Source organism: Pimephales promelas, chromosome 22 (genome assembly GCF_988280905.1).
Source record: "Pimephales promelas chromosome 22, fPimPro1.hap1.1, whole genome shotgun sequence".
Classification (NCBI taxonomy): Eukaryota; Metazoa; Chordata; class Actinopteri; order Cypriniformes; family Leuciscidae; genus Pimephales; species Pimephales promelas.
This window is the reverse complement of record NC_142790.1, coordinates 29,832,420-29,856,871: the sequence shown is the minus strand read 5'-3', so window position 1 is coordinate 29,856,871 and position 24,452 is coordinate 29,832,420. Positions and strand designations below refer to the sequence as shown.

Below are 24,452 nucleotides of genomic sequence, written 5' to 3'. Positions count from 1 at the left end.
CAAATAAACCTTCCTCAAAAGCCTGCGGATCATATTTGATATCTCATTAAAAAAATTACCAACAATATCAAAGTTATTCTTGCGTTTACTTGATAAATCAGAGCAGATTTGACACAGAAACACGAGCTGAACGAGTACATTTCTACTAAAAGACTTTCACTGGATAAAAGAGTCTAAACTATCAGACACAGAAGAAGACTGGAGGAGAGTGTGTGAAACAAACATGTTGATTATTTAAAAATGCACATATCGAATATTGCACTGGTTTTATAGGGTTAAACATGTTTTAGCTTACAGGGTGAATTTCAAATATTGATTTCTAGGTCATATTTCACCCCTCAAATCAATAAAAAATAAATTCTTCATTTTTTGGGGGGTGAAGTGAGCCATGTGTTTCTGAATGGGTTTAGAACTGGACTGACGGACGGTCGGGGTCAGAGGTCACTGATCTGACTGAGCCAGAACAGACAGTTTTACAGAACCGGTTAAATCCAGCTCAGCACGCGTCTGTGTGATGCGGGAAAATAACAGGACTTCCTCTAAAAGCACCCTTTCTTTAATCAGAGGAAGACAGTGACTTTATGAGATACTATGAATAAATGTATGAGCAAAAACTAGACACCATGTCTGCTATTAGGCCAGAATGGATAATTAGCTGCTCTTCTGAAATGGATGGAGCAAAAACACACAGCGTCATGAAAAATACATCCAGAACTGAGCCGAGCTTCAAAGACGCCCATGTTTTCTGCTCCGAGGATCAGAGGTTCGTCACATGATATCCCAGCTAACCAAGATTCGTTAAGAACCTTTTCCCAGCGTTCCCATTAAGCTGTGAAAACGAACGCTCTCAAAGCAAAGTTCTTGGTTATGCAAACGACAAGGGAACATTCCATTGTCTCATTCTGCAAACATTGCGGAATGTTACTTTTGAATGTTCTCTGAAGATTCCGAGACAAGGAACATTTCTCTGAAGATTCCGAAACGAGTAACATTTCTCTGAAAATTCCGAAACAAGTAACATTTCTTTGAAGATTCCAAAACTAGTGACATTTCTTTGGAGATTCCGAAATTAGAAACGAAATTTCTTTGAAGATTCCGAAACTAGAAACGACATTTCTTTGAAGATTCTGAAATGATTGACATTTCTTTGAAGATTCCAAAACAAGTAACACTTCTTTGAAGATTCCGAAACTAGAAACGACATTTCTTTGAAGATTCCGAAACTAGTGACATTTCTTTGAAGATTCCGAAACTAGTAACATTTCTTTGAAGATTCCAAAACTAGTAACGACATTTCTATAAAAGATTCCAAAACTAGTTACATTTCTTTGAAGATTCCGCAACTAGTAACGACATTTCTTTGAAGATTCCGCAACTAGTAACGACATTTCTTTGAAGATTCCGAAACGAGTAACATTTCTCTGAAAATTCCGAAACAAGTAACATTTCTTTGAAGATTCCAAAACTAGTGACATTTCTTTGGAGATTCCGAAATTAGAAACGAAATTTCTTTGAAGATTCCGAAACTAGAAACGACATTTCTTTGAAGATTCTGAAATGATTGACATTTCTTTGAAGATTCCAAAACAAGTAACACTTCTTTGAAGATTCCGAAACTAGAAACGACATTTCTTTGAAGATTCCGAAACTAGTGACATTTCTTTGAAGATTCCGAAACTAGTAACATTTCTTTGAAGATTCCAAAACTAGTAACGACATTTCTATAAAAGATTCCAAAACTAGTTACATTTCTTTGAAGATTCCGCAACTAGTAACGACATTTCTTTGAAGATTCCGCAACTAGTAACGACATTTCTTTGAAGATTCCGAAACTAGTAACGACATTTCTTTGAAGATTCCGAAACTAGAAATGACATTTCTTTGAAGATTCCGAAACTAGAAACGACATTTCTTTGAAGATTCCAAAACTAGTAACGACATTTCTATAAAAGATTCCGAAACTAGTTTCATTTCTTTGACGATTCCGAAACTAGTAACAACATTTCTTTGAAGATTCCGCAACTAGTAACGACATTTCTTTAAAAGATTCCGAAACTAGTAACGACATTTCTTTGAAGATTCCGAAACTAGAAACGACATTTCTTTGAAGATTCCAAAACTAGTAACATTTCTTTGAAGATTCCAAAACTAGTAACGACATTTCTATAAAAGATTCCGAAATTAGTTTCATTTCTTTGACGATTCCGAAACTAGTAACAACATTTCTTTGAAGATTCCGCAACTAGTAACGACATTTCTTTAAAAGATTCCGAAACTAGTAACGACATTTCTTTGAAGATTCCGAAACTAGTAACGACATTTCTTTGAAGATTCCGAAACTAGTAATGACATTTCTTTAAAAGATTCCGAAACTAGTAGCGACATTTCTTTGAAGATTCCGAAACTAGTAATGACATTTCTTTAACCTGTTAACTGTCACCCCCCCTTTTTTGAATAGACATGAAAATGCACATTTCGAACTTAAATGGTTGTAATTCAAGAATGCTTTGGAATATAGACATATAATTGGTCTTGTTTTAAAGAAGACATTTGGCAGATTTTTGTAGAAGTGAAATAAATTAAGAAAGTGAAACAGAAAAAAAGTTATAGAAGTTTGAGTTTATGGAAATGTACAATGCAAAAATATTAATTATTCATATTTTACATAAAATATATATTTTCAAAAACCTGGGCTACTCTAAAATGGCAGAAAGATCAAAGCCAAAAATCTGAACAAGTTGTGTTTCAAATTTTAGGTTGATATCTCAAAAAATTAGCTTTCAGTAAGATTTTGTTTGAGCGCAGTACCAAACTTTTTCACTAGGGCACAATCAGACTCCATTACTGCCCATATAAGGGCGCCTGCATTTCCATTCGTGTTTTGAGTGATATGAACCATTATTTTCACAATTTTTATACAATTTCTGAAGTAGAGATCCTATTCAGAAATAGCATGGGAAGTTTGGCAGATTTTGATATGAATTGAACCTCTAAGAAACACATACAAAGAACATGCATGTAAGTCATAGCTAGCTGCCACGTCACAAATGGTGAATTTATTATTCTTTTCTTGATATTTCAAACTTTTCAGACCTTTTTTTTTCCAAAATAATTTAATGGATTCTATCTTTTGAACTTTTGGCATGAAAACAAACTGAGGTATCTACCATTTTTTCATGATTTTTCATGTTTACTGCTATTTTAAAATAAAGGTCTGAACACGCCTTATGAGTATGAAAATATTCTTGTTTTATATTGATAAATTATGGCTCCTCTGTAATATATTTTGAAAATCAGTCACCAAATATGGAAACTAGAGATTGTAAGCTTTCAAATGATATATAGTTTGTCAATATTATTTAAGGTATTTACTAAGATATTATTGTTTTAAAAATATAGTGGCAAACGTCCCACCTGTGGGACGGTGACAGTTAAGTGGTTAAAAGATTCCGAAACTAGTAGCGACATTTCTTTGAAGATTCCGAAACTACTAACGACATTTCTTTGAAGATTCCGAAACTAGTGACATTTGTTCGAAGACTCTAAAACTAGTGACATTTATTTTAGATTCCGAAACTAGTAACGTTTCTTTTAGATTACGAAATTAGTGACATTTAAAAAATGTTAGGTGAACTAAAAATGTTCCATGAACGATGAGAACATAAAACCAGATAAGTTTGAATGAACATTATATTAATGTTACTGAAGAACGTTTGGTCGAAACTTTTAGTCAGTTCCCAAAGCTGTGTCCCAAAGTTGATTGTAAACCAATTCCTCGTGGGCTCACAGTGCCCAGCAACATGGTGTCGGCCCAGATGTGGGCCGGATCTGGGCCGACACTACGTTGCTGTCTGGGTTCTTTTGGGATATCGGCCCCAGAACGTTCCATTAGCCGGGATGAACCCGAAGCCATCGGAGAAGCTGTCGCTCATCTACTGTAACAGCTGTAAGTGTGTGTGCATCTGCTGCGCTGACAGACGAACACATGTAAACAAACGCTGATTTGAGAGACGAGCTGCTGGAGTTACACGGCCCGTAACGTTCACCACGCCATCTTATCCCTCAGTAAGGAGAAAACCAGGAGGAAAAACAGCTTGGTGCCGTTAAATATGCAATGGCAGACTGCCACTGACACAAACGGTGCGAAATATGATGCTTCTTCTGTAAAGACTAATTTTCCAAAGGCAGAATCAGACAAACTTTTTTTCCGGCCGTTTTAAAATGAGATGCTTAATTCAGTTGTGCTCGGCCCGTCTCATTCCCGGATAAACGGATTCCCACTAAATATAACGTCTGGAGGCGGCAGAAAAGGTTTTAGTTTGATAAATGATTTTACTATGAAACAGCGGCCACACGCCCCCAGTTAGAGGCTCATTTACACAGTTAAACCAGTGAAGACGACAGGCAGAGGCAAACCCACATGAGTTCTGTTAGGACGGGCCTCGGCTGCCAGACTGCCCCTAATCCGCAGGATAAACAGCGGGAAAAATCCTCGTTCGGAAAACCCGTGCCGCAGCTGAGAAGACTGATTACCGGCGGAGAGAATCAAGCGTTCTGGAAACACAAAAGAAAGATGAAGCGCTTTAGCCAGATGGAGCAGAACTCGAACCCGAGGGCCAAACGCAACAGCTCATTCTCAAGGTCAAACCGACAGGAAAAAGAAACGTTGAAAAACTCCAGCTAACAAAAACATGTTCACACTAATCTAATAAAATGTGATTTCTAAATGTTCTCCGAACGGTTAACGTCACAAACGACCGTGTAACCAATCAGATCAACGTGCGATCGTCGAGTGAGTGAGTGGAGGCGGGGCTCATTTGCATATTCATAGAACCGCGAATACTCAATGAGGCAAGGGTGTTGAGTTACATTCAAGATATTTTAAGACATGAAGATGGAAAAAACGTTTAAACGTAATTTTGAACTTCAAATAAAGATAGTTAAGGGGTTAAATTAAGTTTGGGATCATAAAAGCGCCAGTGTTTTTGGCTTCAGGAACACAAACTCTCAGTATTCATCATAAACCACAGCCGTGTTTGTTCTTTGTTCCTCTGAATAAATTAGCACTTTGGCTCAGAAACCACACGAAGAAGAGTTTAGAGCCGCTGTGTTCATCACATCCTCATCGACTCCGTGTGGAGCAGAAAAACAGTGTCAATCACCGGCTGTGCGGATGAGCGCGGACATTGTTCTGTTTTCCCGCCATTCTACCAAAGCGCTTTGATGTGCGCCGCGACTGATGGTCCAGATGGGGCTCGGGAACGGCGTAAACACGGCCAGCAGGAGAGCGGCTCGGCCCAGAACGAGCCTTAATTAAAAAAACATGTATTAATCTGGGCAGCGTAATGAAAAAAAAGATTAACGTTGATATTATTGAACCCCTGCAGGGTCAAAGGGCACATAATCAACATTTCTAATGTCATTTTCACTACAATCCCTGAATGACAATTACTGGACAAACATGACAGACTCTCACAGATTCAGAGAAATAAATGTAGGTGAAACAACTGGGTCGAACACATCTTTAGCTGGATTAAATTCACCTTGTTTATTATGAATTATGTATGGGCGCACATTATTGCTTTAGTAATCGTGAATCAGAATCACTTCCCTTCTCTGAGGATGAGGGCGGGACTTTAACCTGTCAATCACATGCGATCAGCCAATAGCAAACCACAACCAACACAATCAAGCCCCGCCCACATCTGTTCTCGTTCACTCGGATATACAATACGGCACAATGGAGAAAGAGATCTCAGGCTGGTTTAGCATCATATACAGCCACAAAACCTAATCTTTCACAATTATAACTGTCTGCAAATGACTCACTCATAAATTAAAGAATGAATAAATAAACACTTGAAATAAAGGGGTCCATGGAAAAGTCTATAGAAAAAAAAGTACAAAATTAATATTAAAATAAGTAAATAAATTATATATAAATAGATTAAAATGAATAAAGTACTTGCATGTTAACTTTAAATTCTAAAAGAACCATAAAAAAGTAAATACATATTAAAATAAGCAATTCAATTAGATCAAAATTAAATAAATAAGTGTTTTAAAAATTGATTAAAAAAATGTTTAAAAAAAAGTCTAGTGAAAAACGGTAAAAAAAAAATATTAAAATAAGTAAATTTAAATAAATTAACGTGGAAAAGTCAAGAGGAAAAAAAGTAAAAAATATATTAGAAAAGTAGATAAATTCGATTAAAATAAATGTGATTGAAATCTACATCTAAAAAAAAATGGAATCTATTAAAAAATAATACTAAAATTAAATTCATACATTATATACAAAATATATAATAATGCAACTTAACTGAAACATTTATATTGTATATCCAAAATTAGTTTGTGTATAAATTGGCTGTTTGATGCGGTTCAAACGTTAGGATGATCATATTATGGGCTTCATGGATCTAAAAGACGGAAAAGCTCTGAATGATCATCATGCAAACTGTGCGAGGATGTGTTGAACTTTGTAGGGGAATTTATTTTAATTACATAAATAAATAAAATGCATACTAGTCTAACATGGGGGATAACAGACCAGCCTGACTGTCTGAGGAACTACATCTAATGGAGGAGTACATCAACTCAGAATCAGAGGAAGGTGAGCTTTACGAAATTAAAAATGACTGACTGATTCTTAACGAAGCTGAACACTAGCATCTGTGTGAACGCGTTTGAGTCGAGATTCACAGTCAAACATTCCAACATCACTAATGGTAATGAAATATGATATTTGACTGGTTTCGTCCGTCCTTCTGTTGGACTCACATGAATTATGTTGAATATCTGTCAGCTGTTCAATTGAACTACACAATTAGAGAATAGCAGTTTAGCTCAAGCAATGCAAATGTTGTTGAGTGTGAAGTTCACACACACTGTAGTGAAACATTATCAAAAATGATCTCTGGTGTCTGGATAATGTGTGGTTTGACTTTACCCAGCACAGAGTGTTTCAGAGCAGCTTTACAGAGATAACCGGAGAATAAAGACACAGTGTGTTTCCAGCGTCTCAGTCCAGCTTAAGGAACTTCAGTGATGCTTCATTATTGTTCTAAAACAAGTTATTTAGTTCATTTATATTTGTATGTATATATATATATATATATATATATATAGCCACAGTAAACCGTGACGTCCTTGTCCAGCTCTCATATAACGCAGGAGATCAATAATACAGCTGAATATTAAAGTAAATATTATGTGCACTGCATATGCGTCACACAAGAGCATTTCTCCTGATTAACGGTCGAGTCGCCGCTCTACAGAGACGATATTAGGAAACTCCTGCAAACACACTGCGGATCCCTTATTATTCCTGGCCGTTCCCTCTCGGAGCGAAGCCTAATCCGGGCCTGATCCCACTGCAGTCTCGCTGACGACACCGCGAGAAACAGCGGATCGTGAGACACTCGCCCATCCCTCGAGACTCCACAGCGGACACACTGTCAATCACACACCAACCACTGATCAAACTAGATGTTTTATTGTTATCATCATCATCAGTGTTACACAACAGATCAACTCAAACCCAGCCAGATAATACCCGGATCAAAACTGGAAGGTCTCGTCCGTCATGTGGATGGCCCAGGTGAACTTGTCCCGCTGGGTCTTATTGTAGATCTTTTCAACGGGGACGTTGTGTTTCTTACACCTAGCAAAGCAACATCGTGAGATTAGCGCGTTATCCTGATCTGACGGAAACTCAAACACTGCGTTTACACTGACACACACGTTCAGCACGAGTTTAAACACACAAATCCGCTCAAGATCCAATTTGTTCACATCTCATCTGAGCAAAATGTGGTTTTAACCCTCTGATGGTCTTCCTTTATGAGTGACGTCCTGGGCCTTCCCGGTCAGAAGTGACCGGAGGCCTAAAAATGAAACTTCTTCCATCCCAGTAAAACCAATGCAATTTATTTTTGTTCTATAATATTTATTCTTTTTAATGTAGTATTTTGAGACAATTTGATTGAATTTATTAATATTTATGCAATATTTAATGTCTATTTTTTTCAATGGAAATATATATATATATGTATATATTTTTTTTTAAATGAAGAGTTCAGATGCAAAAGCCTCTAAATGCTATTTGAAATTTTCTTCTTTAATGATGATTTATCAAACTTGTATATTTAAGTTCAGTAATTTCATTTAAATAACAATTAATAGGTAATTATCATTGCCATTTAAGTGAAATCACTGAACTTAAATATACAAGCTTGATAAAAATCATCATTCTAGAAGAAAATTTCAAATGGCACTTACTTATACTAACTTAGAGGCTTTTGCATCTGAACTCTTCAAATATTAATGCAGTATTTTAGTTTAATATAGAGTCTAGGCCTTCAGAAAAAAAATATATTTCTTGAAGAAAATTAGCACCATCTGGTTACAGTATAGAGAAAAAGCGTAGAATCATGGTGTAACCACTAGATGGCATGTACAGCTCTCTATGGAGAGGCATGTGAATTCCCCAGCTGTTTATGAACACATTTTTTTTTTTTGGTGGATTGAATATATAATTGAAACAATCTCAAAAACTATTTCTTATTAAAAAATTTGTAAAAAAAAAAAAAAAAAAAAGTAAATTTTTGTCAATTTCCCATTCATTTCCTATGGGGGTCATTTTTGACCAAAGACCAAAATCGTGACTCATTTTTTTTACGACCACTTAGCATGCTCGCATCATGAATTTTTGTGTGTGTTCACATGCCTAATGCCAGAAATGTCACCAAGTTTCGTAACATTGCGATGAAGCTGTGATTTTTAAAAATTCAAAACGTATATTTTGTAGTCTGAATTTATTGGTGTGTATGTGTATAAAAGTGTGTGTGTATGTGTGTGTGTGTAAATTTTTTGCACTCTTGATGTTGTAGAGCGTCACCCCTTTACTGCGGTATACTTCTTTAAAGAATCGTGGCCGATTTGTAGATTGTACAAACAAAAATTCAGAGAATTTTTGTTTTTTTGTAAATTTCCCATTCATTTCCTATGGGTCGGTCATTTCTGACCGAACACCACGAGTGTGACTATTTTTTTATGAACACTTAGCATGCTCGGATCATGACCTCAATTTTTTTTTGTATTCACATACCAAATGCCAAAAAAAGTCACCAAGTATCATAAGCTTCCGATGAAGCTGTGATTTTTAATAATTCAAAACAGAAAAATTATTCGGTCAGAAGTGACCGAGGACCATCAGAGGGTTAAATCAGAAATGTATCCAATATCTGGAGAGTGAGTAGGAGTGTGTGTGTGTGTGTTCTGTCAGTAGTCACCAGGCCACAGTGATGCGCGGGTCCAGATAGTTTAGTTTAGACGTTCCCAGAGCGATGACCTTGTTTTCCTCTCGATCCGTTTCCTGGAGTTGGAGCTTCTTCAACTGATCAGACAGTCTCTGGACCAGCTTCTCCTTCTTCTCCACCAGCCTAACCATGGACACAACCAGAGAGAGAGAGAGAGAGAGAGAACGAGGGAGAATGAGAGAGAGAGAGAGAGAGAGAACGAGGGAGAATGAGAGAGAGAGAGAGAGAACGAGGGAGAATGAGAGAGAGAGAGAGAGAACGAGGGAGAATGAGAGAGAGAGAGAACGAGGGTGAATGAGAGAGAGAGAGAGAGAAAATGACAGTGAAGTTATCCCCTTATTACTGAGAAATATAATGTAGCGAAGACATTTTATTTAGTAAAGTAAGAAAAAAAATAATTTAACGAGAAAAAAAAAGTAAATATAGATATATATAATAAAAAAAATGACATACATATGTAATTAACATAAAACATGTAAAATAAGTGTTGAACACACACCACCACTGTCACTTTAAATGCATTCGTTTAGGCTTGATGTTTATAATAAATGCTCCTATTTTTCTACATTTTGCTTCGTTTCGCTCGGATATTTAACGGCGTAGACATACACGTGGATAACTTAAAAAGCGTATAGATAACACACCACTTGACTTGAAAGTGGCATGTATGTTTACCCAAATGTCATGATGCCATGTTGTATAATGTGTGTTTGTATCGTTGTAAGACGTGTGTGTAGTTAGTTTCATTGCATTTACCAAAAGATTCATTTTATTTAGCATTATTTCTGAACGTCATAATACAATCTTATCTGCGTTTAAATAGAAATGTCAGATTGAATATAATTTCAAACGAGCGTGTGTGTGTTTCTGGCTCCTGCATGGGCTGGCACAGCTCTGACCTTGAGTTAAACACAGTTCTTACTTCTTGTTTTTGTCAGACGGATCGTCTTTATGCGCTCGCTTCGCTTCCTTCAGCTCCTTCTTGGCCTCTTCAATTTGTTCCTTTTTCTTTTGGATCTGCAATATCAAGCAAACGGACAGAAGCAAGCGAGTGTGAGCGTCACCTTTGACCAGACCACACACACACACACACACACATCTAGAAGAGCAGTGTGTGTGTGTGTGTGTTTACTGACTGCTTTCATCGCTCGAGTCTCAGCTGAGGGGGTCGAACGCTATAAGTGACTGGACGATAGCTCTGCGCTTTACATCGTGTGTGTGTGTGTGTGTGTGATTATTTCTGACGGCCTCGTCCTGTAAAGCTCCAGTCGTGACCTTGATCTCAGAACTGAACGCTGCCGGGATGAAAAACCATTTCACTTTCCTGTAGTTCCAAACACAGCGCGAGTGCACACACACCTGACCTCAGTCACACACACACACGCTTCATGAGTCTTCAGATACTGTCACACACTCCTCACTCACAGAAATCCACTAGGTCACACACTTTCGCTTTATTTCCAGATTGAATTATAGACTCGATTTTGCACACTAGAGCTCGTTCACACACACATACACACACGTCTTCAAAAACCGTGCTTTAAATCTCTTGACAAACTCAAGAGACGTAAAACGTGTGTGTGTGTGTGTGTGTGTATGTAATAAATGAAAGGCAAAGGTTGCACTGAATATTAGTTTGCTTATTTTGCTCAAGATCAGGCTTTATTGAGTCCACATGTAGAAACTCTTCTTCTAACCGCAGCTCGAGATCTGTCGCTCACACACACACACACACACACACCTCTGTGACACTGTGTGCGAATGTTTGTTGGAACGATAGTTTCGGGAAACACCGACTTGAAAAATGCGACCATAGTTGTCTAACGATGCTCTCGGGAAACACACCTGTTTACTTCCTGTCCTTCTGAAAAGCACAGTGCTCTGATTGGTCGGCTGGAGCAGTGTGTTGTGATTGGTGGATCGCTTCGAGTGTGTTTGGGGAATGTCCCGCCCCTTATCATAACCGTCAGTTTAACACACTCCTAACTAACTCAACCAGGCCCCGCCCCTTTATTCTGCGCATTAATTATTATAATGAGGAATATCGAGACGTGTTCGTTCAGTCTTCAGTGTCACATGATCCTCCAGAAATCACTCTAATATGAGGATCTGATGCTCAAGAAATATGATTAGACTTAGACTTAGACTTATCTTCTGATAGACTTCTGATGAATAGAAAGTGCAAAAGAACAGCATTTATCTGAAATATAACCTTTTGTAACATTATAAATGTCACATTTAATCAAATGAATGCATCCTAACTGAATAAAATATTTTTTTCTTTAAAAATCCCAAATTTCTGGATGGTACACTACACATTTTCCACAAAAATATGATAATCATAACTGTTTCTTGAGCATCAGATCCTCATATTAGAGTGATTTCTGAAGGATCATGTGACTCTGAAGACTAAATTACACTTTACTGTATAATCACATTTACATTGTGTTTGTTTCATTATTAATGAACTGCTCTCCGCTGTGTGGTTATGATTATGATTATGATTATGATCACCTTCTCCTGCAGAAGCTGCATGGACTTCTCGAAGGTCTTGGGCAACGCCCTCTGGTGGTTACAGAGGATCGCCACAGCTCGGTTCGCTCGGTTATACGACAGGATCTTCTCCTCCAGCGTCATGTCCTCTGAAACACCAGCAACATGAACATCATGAACATCAACGATGCGAATCCTTCTCAGTGTTCACGCACAGCACAGATGTCTTGTCTAAAGTTCAGTCAGAGTTGGGATATTAAATGTAATACACAACAATATTATCGATCTCCTGCATAATATGAGAACTGAGCTGAGCTGGATGACGCCATATATAAATGCAGGTGACACACAGACGGCTGATCTGGGACCTGTGGTGAGCTTGTTGAGCTGATCCTGCAGTGTGGTCGAGGCGTTGAAGGTTCGAAACACTTTGGCCGTCAGTCCCGTCATGCACTCGTTCAGGGCTTTGTTGAGGTTGACCGTCTGAAAAGAACAGAACGCCACGTTATAATGTTAGAAACTCGACACACTGAATGCTGGGATGATCTAGTGCTGGTTAGGAACATGACGTACATGATGGACAAGAAAACATTACACATTTTCATTTAGTTTACCTTTTAAACAAAACAAAAAAAGTATATAAGACAAAACTCAATTTTAAATGTCAATGTGGTGTGTTTAATGCGCTTTAACACACACACACACACACATGTGTGCGTTGATAAGTGGACAGCATTGCTGAGTATTTCCTCCTTAAAACTGCAGTGAACTCAATGAGGCAAGGGTGTCGGGTTACACTCAAGATATTATAAGATATGAAAAAGGAAAAAATGTTTAAAACGTAATTCTGGTGACGAAAGAGGAGTTTTAAGGGATAAAGTGATCGACTACAGGACTTTAACTCTTGTGCATCAATTAAAAAAAGTTACTCATAGGTAAATAGAGGACAAAAATGTCCATGTCAAAAAACTGTCATACAAATGTGACGCTTTGGAGCACAGACTTAAGTTTGGTATCATTTTAAAGAAGACCCTTTGCAGATTATTGCTGAAGTAAAAAAATTATAATAAGTAAATCCAAAAAAAAGTTATATAGGTATAAGTTTATGAAAATTAATTATAAAAAAATATTTTATATTAAATATATATTTTATAAATCAGGTTGAACTCAAAACTGCAATAAAATCAAAGCCATAAATCTAAATAGGTTGTGTTCCAAATTTGAGGATGATATCTCAAAAAATGAGCTTTGGGTAACAGTTTGTTTGGGCGTAGTAACATATTTTCCCCATTGGGTGGCAGCAAAACCCCACTGGAGCTCACAGTGATTGAGTTTTTCTCTCTCAGTATTACAAACACACACACACACATGCTAAGCACACTCTGACATCCATGCCAACACACCCACACAAATATCGTTGCATAATTTATCCAGTCGGCTCTATAATATGCCGGACCAGAAAACAGGAATAAAGCGATATTTGTTTTATAGGCCAAACTTTAAAAAAAAAAAAGGCAACATCTGAAAAAAAAATAGTAAAAAAATTAATTTTGAAGCCTTGCCATCAGAATGAAAGCCTCTAAACAAAGATTGCATAATTTTATAGTTAACTGAACCGGGGATTAAAAATGGCAGTTTTAATGGGTTTCAATGGGGACATTTTTGTCCAAAAGGGGCTGAGAGGGAGTATTTTTTGTACCTAATGCAAAAAATATTTTTTTATGAAAATGACGGTGAAATTCCAATAAAAATACACACCTGTGCCAAGTTTTTTGCAGTTAGCTTTAACACAGGCAAAGTGATCAAAAAAACAAAACTGAAAAGGACAAAAAGGTCCATAAGGATGCACACGGGTTAACTGTCTAACTGCATGATTCATCGATCTCCACTTACTGTAATTCGGTCAAATAAATCATCTTCTGGATCCTTGTGCTTTATGAACAGCTTCAGGTTCTTGAAAACCTGTGAATCAGATCAGAATAAAACACACACAGAGCTGCTACTATCAGCTCTCAAACTGTATTAATACGTATAATTGGTAACACTTTACTATAAGGTTCATTAGTTAACATTAGTAAATGCATTTACTAACATCAACTAACAATGAGCAATGCATTAGTTACAGTTAATTAGTTAATGCAAATACAGCTGTTCATTGTGCGTTCATGTTAGTTCAAAGTGGATTAACTAATGCAAACTAATACAACCTTTGATTTTAATAACGTATTAGTAAATGTTGGAATTAATATTAACTAAGATTAATAAATGCTGAAGAAGTGTTGTTCATTCTTAGTACATTGTAAAGTGTTACCGTATAATTGATACACAGTCATTCATTCATCTCAATTCCTAGAGATTCCTTCAACTTTTTTTTTATTTTTTAAAGAAAATATTTTTTTTGACATCAACAAATCAGCCACGATGCAGGAAAAAGCATCAGAGAAAATGTTTTTTTTTTTTTAATGTTTAACTGTATTGTAAAAATTATGAATGCAATGAAGGGAAAAATAAAATATAAATAATAAGCATTTTCCTAAAGTCTAAAGTGAGCAAGGGTTCAAGAGTGTGTGTGATACACCAGAGTGTGTGTGTGTGACCTGTTTCTCCACCGGCATTTTGTTGTAGTAGCGAATGGAGTCTTTCCCCAGGAAGTCGAACTCCACGACGTTTTCGAGTCCGTCGAGGCGCCGGTGAAGCTTGATGTGCTCCACACGCAGGGAACAGCAGCCCACCGTATCCGCAGACTCATCGTCCTTCTCGTTCCCCGCACGCAGGGCCAGCTGGAACACACACACACACACACACACGATCGGTGTGAATCCCACATGTGCTTCACTGCACAGCCTCGCTGGATCTGACACAGAGACTGTAATATGCACTAATTTTTGGGTTAAGGACTTCAATCAGAGATCTCACTTATTAAACTATATATTTCAGATTCTAAAAAAGCTAAAAAGATAAACAAAAATAAACTAATAAAACAAAATGCAGCAGATGCAATGACTAGTAACCAACCACTGAATGGATACTATGACAAAGATATCGCTTTCCTTATTCAATCAACTTTATTCCAGACACAAAGGTCCATAGAGACAACACAGTACAGATATTTAAATAAATAAATAACAATACAAACAGTTAAAAACAGTAAAAAAAAATAAAATAAAAAAAAAATAAAAAAAAAATAAATATTTTTTTCAACCATGAATATATGATTGACCTGAAGAATGAAAGCTGGGATATTGATATGAGCCATATCACACTCATAGACATGAGAAATGCCTCTATATCAGACGAAAGGTTGTTTTATCAATAAAATGACACTAATTTCACATTTTCGCTTTTCATAAATGACCGTTTCAAGGGTTTTCCAGGACTTAAGTTTCAAAAAGTCAAATTCGAGGTTAAGTGGGTGGAGCTTAACCTGAGTTAGGGTGTGGCTGGACCTTTAAAGCCCCACCTATCATGTCCAGAGAGGTGGGGCTGGATGTCAAGCTCCGCCCCCTTTGCCCTGTATCAGTGATGAGCTCACCTTATCGATGAAGTAGATGGCGACTCCTCTCTGTCTGCTCTTCATCTCTCGGGACGTCCAGTCGCGTTTGTACTGCTTCCTGATGGCCTTCACACACACCTTCAGCTTACGCGCCGTCTCGTACTTCTGCCAGTCCTTCTCGCCCTGAGCATAGACCATCACCATCATCATCATCCAGATACATCTGAAATCTGCGTTTGTGTTTAAAACGCTCTCCGTCCACACCAGCGGTTCCAGTGCGGATGACAAACGTTTATTTGTACAGCGCTTCTCACACACACACATCCTTTCACAGCAGCTTTACAGGAAACACACATCAGTGTACAGTGATCCGTTATTATCAGAGGAGACTGTCTGAGTTATGTATTTCAGAAATGTACATATACAAAATCACAGTCAGCGAAAAACTTATTAAGTTTTTAATGCAGAAACTTTTAGAAAAATTTAGAAAATATAGCGTTTTCAAAGTTATCCACTTTTCAAAAAGCGTATTTTTCATTAATATTCATAAAGATGTGTTTTCAAACTCAAACGTATTAGTACACACACATACACACACACACCTTGAGTTTGGAGCTGGGGTTCAGCATGATGTATTTGGGGTGCCCGTGGATGTTCTCGAGCCACGACGCCAGCCATGTGACCGTGTTGTCGTGCTGGACGCGCTTCCACTGGTGTCCTGCAGGGGCTTCTGGGATCTTAGAGTCTCTGAGGGACAGAAATTGAAATCGACGTGCACCCTGATCACATTTAATCATTAATTCATTCATACGTTTCTGGGAACTCTTTTTTTTTCTTCCTAAAATTCAGTTTAATTTTAATCATTAAAAGAACATGTCTAAACAGAATTCATAGTTTAATAATTCATTAATTCAATAATATATAATTTGAAATAAATTATTGAATTACAATAATAATAATTATTATAATTCAATAATAATAATAATAATAAGTCCCATCGGGTTTAATTTTTTAGAAAATTAAAAGAAAATTTCTAAACAACAGAATCCATAATTTAATAATAAATAATTAATTTTAAAATTAAATAACTCATTATTTGACTAAGTCCCAGTGAAACCAATTTAAAGCTTGGATTTTATGCTTTATGATTTACAACTTTATAATTGAATACAACTTTACAATAAAAAGAGTGGTCAAGTATTTTCATAAAACTAACAATTTAATAATTCATTCATTTTAATAATAATAGGCCCACTGAAATCTTTTATTTTTCCCAAAGTTTTCTGGATTCTTTGCTGTACAATCGAATACAAATTTACAAAACAAAAATCATACTTGAAACTTTGACAATTTAATAATTAGTCCCTGTAAAATCGGTTTTCTTTCCCTAAAATACTTTAAAGTCGGTTTGAAAATGTCGGCATTCTGTGCTTCATCAAAACAAGACGCTGTTGAATTATGAATTCATTCATAATTAATTTCCAAATTCCTTTACGAGCAAAACCGTGCTTTCATTGTGTCAAGCGAAGTGCAGCCTATATACATTCCGCTTATTTATTGCAATTTATTGTTTGTTTTTTTATTAGAAAAGTCTTTCTAAGGACCTAAGATGCAAATGATGACAAAAATAAAGCAATTTTATTGCGAAAAAATTTTCAATAAAAAAAAAAATCTATTTTAAAATCGTAAAAAACAAAACAAAAAAAGAATCACGATAGCTGTGTGAATCGATTTGTTCTCGTAGTGCGAATGTTTCCCGTATCGGTCCGGACACAAACACAGCATTAGCGGAGTGTGTGTGTGTGTTCTCACTGGCTGCAGTTGATGGCCACGTGCTCCGGCTGGATGCGCTTCTTCAGTTTGCCCATCTTCGGGTGTTCTCCGCGCCCGCGGAACAGACCCGGCGGCTCCAGCTTGAAGTTCCCGATCTTCTCGCGGTGTCCGTCCAGCAAACAGAAGCCGTACTCCTCCACCAGACGGTTGGCCTCCTCCTTCAGGACCTGAAGGACACAAACATGAGAGTCAGCTTTACAGGAACGGACTGTGTTTAGGCTTTACAGCAGATCTAGAATAAAGTTAGTTTTGATTCACTTCCATTGTAAAGATCATTACTTATTAACTCAGAAAACCCTTAAATATGTTTATCACACACACACCAGCTTCTCCTCCTTCGTCTTGTTCCTGCGCTCCTCCGCCTTCTCCATAAAGTACTTGTGCATGTGGCTGAAGTCACACTTGGAGAGCGTCTCGATCCGCTCCCTCTCCTCGCTGGTCATTTCCTGAAGACAGTTCAATTCAGGAGGATTGATCATGAGGACATTACAGTGTTTCTGACCAATCACAGCAGAGCAGCTCTCAGAGAGGCGGAGCTTAGAGAGACTGAATCTATTACAGTGTTTCTGACCAATCACAGCAGAGCAGCTCTCAGAGAGGCGGGGCTTAGAGAGACTGAATCTATTATGAGGACATTACAGTGTTTCTGACCAATCACAGAAGAGCAGCTCTCAGAGAGGCGGGGCTTAGAGAGACTGAATCTATTATGAGGACATTACAGTGTTTCTGACCAATCACAGAAGAGCAGCTCTCAGAGAGGCGGGGCTTAGAGAGACTGAATCTATTATGAGGACATTACAGTGTTTCTGACCAATCACAGCAGAGCAGCTCTCAGAGAGGCGGAGCTTAGAGAGACTGAATCCACAGAAGCGTTTCAGAGCTGAAGCTGCAGTGGAGATTATGAGGACATTACAGTGTTTCTGAGCGTGGGTGAATGTGAATCTGTTGTAGGAGACTCAGAAATATCATAATAGGGCCCTTTAAAAGTGTTTCCGCGACTATTGTTGGTTTCTGACCTCCTGCCAGTCAGTGAAGAAGTTGTTCTGAAACGTCTCTTTGCTGGTGTACTCGTGGTCCAGCATCTTGGCGTAGAAAGTGGCGATTTCCTCCGTCGCTGGACTCAGTTTAAACGGCTGCCCTGAAAACACACACACACACGTCACTTTATCATCACATTAACACTTATTTGGCTGTTTATTACTGTGAAGCTCCTTTGAAACAATTTGGAGTGTATAAAACTGATTGATCACATGACATGTTTACCATCGTAGTAAAAGGGCACGTTATCGGGCAGCGGTTCATATTCTGGAGCGAAATACGGCCCTCTGTGCTCCAGATGGGTCCACTTCTGAGTGTCCGAGAGCTTGCTCTCTTCCCACCTGGACATCAATCGCACGTTATTCATCACAAACACACACAGAATATGAAACATTAACAGAGAATATAGAGAGCAATTATACAGTCTGCAAATTCAACCTCAAATATTAATACATTTTATTCAAGTTTAGTGTGTAAAAATTAACATTTTATGATTTATTAATTATTTATGGATAAATTGTGGGAAGTGAATTTTTTATAACGAATTTAAAATATAAAACTATTTTATTGAGTAATATAAAAATAGTGATAAAATAATATAAAAACAACATTAAAATCAAATTTAATAAACAGTCTCACACTGATAAATATTAATAAAGAAATGGAATACACAATTCTACATAATCATGGGCTTAAACTATACAAATAATTTATTACTATATTATTTATTGCTTTGCATTACTGATTACCATGTTTTTTATATCAAATATAATATATATATAAAAATGTATATATTAAATAAAAATAATATTTAACAGTCTCACACCAATTCTACATAATTAAGTCAAATTATCAAGTATTATATAAAAAGATTAATTTAATAATAAGAGTTTATTTCAATTGTCGATTACATAAAAAGATTAATTTATTGATAAAGATTGATTTATTTTAAGATATATAATTTATAATTATATAATTTTATAAATAGAACAAAAATTATGTTTGTAATTAATTATTGATATTGTATTGATATTTATGTCTCATTAAAGCTGCAATGGTTATCTGTAGGATGTCAACAGCCTCTCATTTTACGCGCATGCGCAGCTGTGATATCATCATCGTCATCATCAGTAGTGGAGATGTGAACTGACCTGAAGTCTGACAGTTTAGCCGCGGCGGATCGAGTGTAAAAGCGTCTGACATCGGAAACGAGCGAAGCGCCTTTATTACGTTCCGTTGAAATAGAAATAACTCGTAAAATAACGCAAAAACATCTTTTCATTCCCCGCAGTAGCAGCGCACAGCTAACATGTGCTCACTGCGCATGCGCACTCACGACAGCTCTGCGCGCGTCACAAATATGCGTGTCCGACCGGCGGCAACTGCACGATAACAGTTCCGCTCGCCACTTTATACATCATTCACTTTTAAAATAAGAGTTAAACACATTAAAGATTATTTTAATCTGTGAAAACAAATATCTGTGATAAGTGCAAAGTTAAGAATGTCAATAATTCGGACTAATTAAGCCTATTTATTTCCTGATATTCAGTCGATTTTCAAAGTTTAATGAAGTACATTCATTTTAGGAGCTGAACTGATCAAATGAATGTTGTAGGACTACCTGAAGGAAACCAGTGAGCACATACCACTTCCACTTCTCGGACTCCTCGTCTTTCTTGTCCTCTTTCTTGCCCCGCTTCTTCTTCGGCTCCTCGCTGTCGTCTCCTTCCTTCTTGATCTTCTTGATCTTCTTCTTCGGCTCCTTGCCGTCGTCTTCTTCCTTCTTGATCTTCTTCTTCTTCTTCGGCTCCTCGCTGTCGTCTTCTTCCTTCTTGATCTTCGTCTTCGGCTCCTCGCCGTCGTCTTCTTCCTTCTTGATCTTCTTCGGCTCCTCGCCGTCGTCTTCTTCCTTCTTGATCTTCTTCTTCTTCTCGGGTTTGTCGTGGTCAGAACTTTGCTCTTTTCTTTTCTTCTTCTTCTGTTGGGGTTTCTCTTGCTCTTCATCCTTGACTCTCTTCTTCTTCATCATCATCTTCTCTTCTCCGTCCATCTCCTGCTTTACCAACACAAACGCTGATGAACATCCGTCAAAAGTCTAATGTAACTGACCAGGATAAACAGGAACATATAATAATAATAATAATAATAATAATAATAATACGCCTGCGCTCTTTCGTTCAGAGACTGTAAAATGAATTTTCAGGATTTTCAAGCACTACTTTTTCGGTTCTCACTTATTAAATAATATATTAATTATCTTTTAAAACGCAATGACTAGTAACTTCAACCACTGAGAGGAGGATACTATGACAAAGATGTCGCTTTCCTTATTAAATATGAATATTTCCCTCATGAATATGATTGACCTGAAGAATGAAAGCTGGGATATTGATACGAGTAATATCACACTCATAGACATGAGAAACGCCTCTATATCAGACGAGCTGCAGGTTTAATTTTGCATGAAAAGATCATTTCACATATACTGTCTTTCAATAATTCAAGCGCTTCTTCATAAATATGACAGTTTTCCAGGACTTACATTTAAACAGCTGGAACCCTGTAACACACACACACACACACACACACACACACACACCTGACTGGAGCCTTTATCCGTCTCCTTCTTGAGGTTCTCCTCCGCATGGTTCAGATCTTTCTTCTCCTTCTGATTGAGACGCTCTTTGCTGCTTTTGGACCGAATCTGAGGATGAAACGGAAGCGATTGAATAATCCTGCAAACGGGAGCAAACCCCGGGTCCAGTACCTTCTGTGTGGTGTCGTCCTCCGACTTCTTCTGTCCATCATGATGAGTTCTGAAGCGTCACACACACACGACCGGCTTTATTAAACTCATATGCACTTTAGAAAGATGCATTTCTCATTGCATAATTAATCAATCTTAGGAAGTGAAACTGAGATCTCTTGCCTTTCATCCGGATCTGCTGTTGCATCCTGCGAAATAACATGCACAATTAAACAAGATCATATACAAGTCCCCCTGCAGTCGATCAGCGCATCTTTTAACTGAGAAGATCGAACTATATTTAAAGTCCTGTAGTCGATCATTTTATCCCCCAAAACTCATCTTTGATCACCAGAAGGACATATTTAAACGTTCGTTTTTTCTTAAAATATCTTGAATGTAACTCGACACCCTTGCCTCATTTAGTATGTGTGGTTCTATGAATATGCAAACGAGCCCCGCCACTGGTTGTCGATCACACGTTGACCTGATTGGTTACAAGGTGGTTTGTGACGTCAGAAACACCAAAGCGTGTTTTTGAGACTGTCTTTGGTTCACTGCAGTTTTAAGGAGGAAATACTCAGCAATGCTGTCCACTTATCAACGCACACATGGTGTGTGTTACAGCGGATTAAACACATCACATGCACACATTAAACGCTGGATTTACACCACAGGGGGACTTTAAAAATAAAGTTTCAGTGATCGATAGAAGCTTTTCCGCTCCCTAAGGAACCTTTGAGTAACTCTTTATTCATGTTTTTCTTTTCCTTTTATGCAATGGACAGTGTTGTAGTCGAGACCACCTCACTCGAGTCCGAGTCGACACCGAGACCAGAGAGAGTCGAGTCCGAGTCGACACCGAGTCCAGAGAGAGTCGAGTCCGAGTCGACACCGAGTCCAGAGAGAGTCGAGTCCGAGTCGACACCGAGTCCAGAGAGAGTCGAGTCCGAGTCGACACCGAGTCCAGAGAGAGTCGAGTCCGAGTCGACACCGAGACCAGAGAGAGTCGAGTCCGAGTCGACACCGAGACCAGAGAGAGTCGAGTCCGAGTCGAGACCGAGTCCATAGAGAGTCGAGTCCGAGTCGACACCGAGACCAGAGAGAGTCGAGTCCGAGTCGAGTCCGAGTCCAGAGAGAGTCGAGTCCGAGTCGAGACCGAGTCCATAGAGAGTCGAGTCCGAGTCGACACCGAGACCAGAGAGAGTCGAGTCCGAGTCGACACCGAGACCAGAGAGAGTCGAGTCCGAGTCGACACCGAGACCAGTGAGGGTTGATTACCTAATTTACTTTTATTTACTTAGAGAAATCCTTTTTTTTTTTTTACTTAATTTATTTAGAGTTTAAAAAATATGATCAGTTTAGGGTAAAAAGGCCACATAGTAGGTGGTGTTAAAAGTAATTTTATTACAATTTGTCATGCGCAGTTGCGCACTAGAAAATCACCAATCACTGGGCGTGTCAATCAATTTAAAGAAATATTTTATTAACATACATTAATAATCATGAAAAATATTTTTAATTGAACTCGAGTGGACTCGGGAATAATTCCGAGTCCTAAAAAAAAAATGTTCGAGTACGAGTCAATTCCGAGTCCAAATGCACACGAGTCCATGACAAGACCAAGACCATTAAAATATGGTCTCGAGACCGAGTCCGAGACGAGTCCGAGTCTCGAGTACTACAACACTGGCAATGGATGTTATTAAAGATTTCAATGCCAATAAAGAATCTTTAAAGGATGCTTACCACATCCATGTCAGCATCTCCTGCTTCATGTTTAACTTCTTGGCTGCTAAAACAGGTGAATATGAGTGAGTGACAGAAAGCATCACATTATTATGATTATGATTATTAGAGCTGAAGACACACCTGGAGACTCCAGACTCCTGCTGGCCTTCCTCCGAGTCTGACGGTTTCTTCTAGAAATAACACCATAATTTAGACACACATGCATAATAATTGAATGTCCTTCTGTCGTGATGCGTTTACCTTCGAGGAATGTTTGTGCTTGCCGTTCAGCTCCGAGTCTTTTCCCCGGTCTTTAGAGGAATGCTTGGACTTGGACTTCTCACTGACACATACACAAAATCCCCGTTTAATAAACCTGCAATATCCCTGTTCATCTCACACGATGCCGTGCCAGATAACAGGGAAAGATCCTTCAGTTATGAATAAGCTCGTTTAAGGAGAGACAAAACCAGTGTTTTTAGGAATCTGCTCATTTTGAGATTTAGGCATTTATTTCTAAACATATTTAATTACACTATTTTGTGATTTGCGGAGTGATGGAGATATCCAAAATCCCCTCAGTAATAAAAAATGAAATCAAAAATTTTGAACCGGTCTTCATCCAATGTTCAGATTTTTTGTTCTATACATTTATGCAAAATTGTGCAATTTTAACAAGGTAAAGCCTAATTTGCATACTTGAAAACCTGTATTACATTTTTTTGTTTGTTTGTTTTGCAATTATTAATGAAATTAATCACCTCTGGAGAAGTGTGGTTATATTTATCAGTTATTCTTCTCTATTCATCTGGGGTGTCTCACCTTAAAGTTATCTTTAATAATTTTCTCAAAATCTTAACACAAAAACATTATTCATATACCGTCCATGATGCGTTTTAGTTAGACATTCTTATTTTAAACGTCATACTTGTTACATTTGAATGTATTCTGTAACATAATGTCAGCAAAATGACGAAACGGAACGTTCGTGTACATTTTTTTTTAAACTTCAGAGAATATTCAAAAGTAACGGTTTTATAACGTGAACAGATTTAGTCTCTCTGACCTTCTCTCGTGTTTGTTACTGCTCTTCTCATGTCCTTCCTTTTCCAGTTTCATCCTGTAAAGTTCGTCCAGTGTTTTCTGCACTAGTCACTGTAAACACAGCAGATCCGCGTCTAATTAAATATTGCTAATGATGACCCGCTTTAATTCGGCTTCAGTTAATCGAGTTTAATCACATTCAGACAGACTCGAGTCGAACATTAGAGATGTGATAAAGCTCTGTGTACCTGAGAGGACTTCGCAGCGGCATCAGAATGCATGTCACCTGTCACACCTGAAAGTTTTTAAAGTTCCTCTTCCAATCAAGTGCGCAAAATCAGCCACAGCGCCACCTTCTGGAACAAACCACACTGCACACGATCCCGGGAACCGCAACACTGACCGAGGAACGCCCTGTGCATGTTTAGATGTTTGGAAGGAATATATATTTACATGATGATTTCTTGTAAATAGCCGTTTTGACTTTTATTCATTCCTATGATATGATTTCTTGATATCTTCCATTAGTATGAATTTTTGATATCAACAATGACGTCAACACTCGAATTGTTGATATAATGAATTAAATTTCAACTGGTAAAACCTATGACCCTAGAGAGTTATTCTATTTTAACTAGTTAAATGTCACCACATATAGGTTGCCATTCAAATTCAATTGTTGACAAGTTCAGAAATGCAATTCTTACTAGTTATCATACATTTCTATATCATTAAAAAAGCTGCTTTC

General features: G+C 37.6%; 1 protein-coding gene across 7 annotated transcripts; it reads right to left on the bottom strand.

The window, feature by feature from the left end:
• Positions 1-7,476: 7,476 nt before the first annotated feature.
• On the bottom strand, positions 7,477-24,083 carry top1mt (DNA topoisomerase I mitochondrial). Of its 7 annotated transcripts, XM_089125643.1 has the most exons (22): positions 23,953-24,083; positions 23,727-23,815; positions 22,922-23,003; positions 22,802-22,851; positions 22,679-22,724; positions 21,113-21,138; positions 20,951-20,999; positions 20,783-20,887; positions 19,830-20,239; positions 18,406-18,521; positions 18,159-18,280; positions 17,466-17,588; positions 17,122-17,309; positions 15,912-16,056; positions 15,349-15,492; positions 14,414-14,596; positions 13,710-13,778; positions 12,185-12,299; positions 11,838-11,965; positions 10,246-10,340; positions 9,297-9,446; positions 7,477-7,666 (listed from the first exon to the last, which is right to left on the bottom strand). In XM_089125643.1, the coding sequence occupies exons 2-22, from the start codon at positions 23,777-23,779 to the stop codon at positions 7,564-7,566; spliced, it is 2,502 nt and encodes an 833-aa protein (XP_088981769.1). In that variant the 5' UTR covers positions 23,780-23,815; positions 23,953-24,083; the 3' UTR covers positions 7,477-7,563. The 7 variants fall into 7 exon arrangements, with proteins under 7 accessions (XP_088981769.1, XP_088981770.1, XP_088981771.1 ...); XM_089125644.1 differs by lacking the exon at positions 23,953-24,083 and having other exon boundaries at positions 22,679-22,721; positions 23,727-23,916; XM_089125645.1 differs by lacking the exon at positions 23,953-24,083 and having other exon boundaries at positions 22,802-22,848; positions 23,727-23,916.
• Between the last annotated feature and the right edge of the window lie 369 nt (positions 24,084-24,452).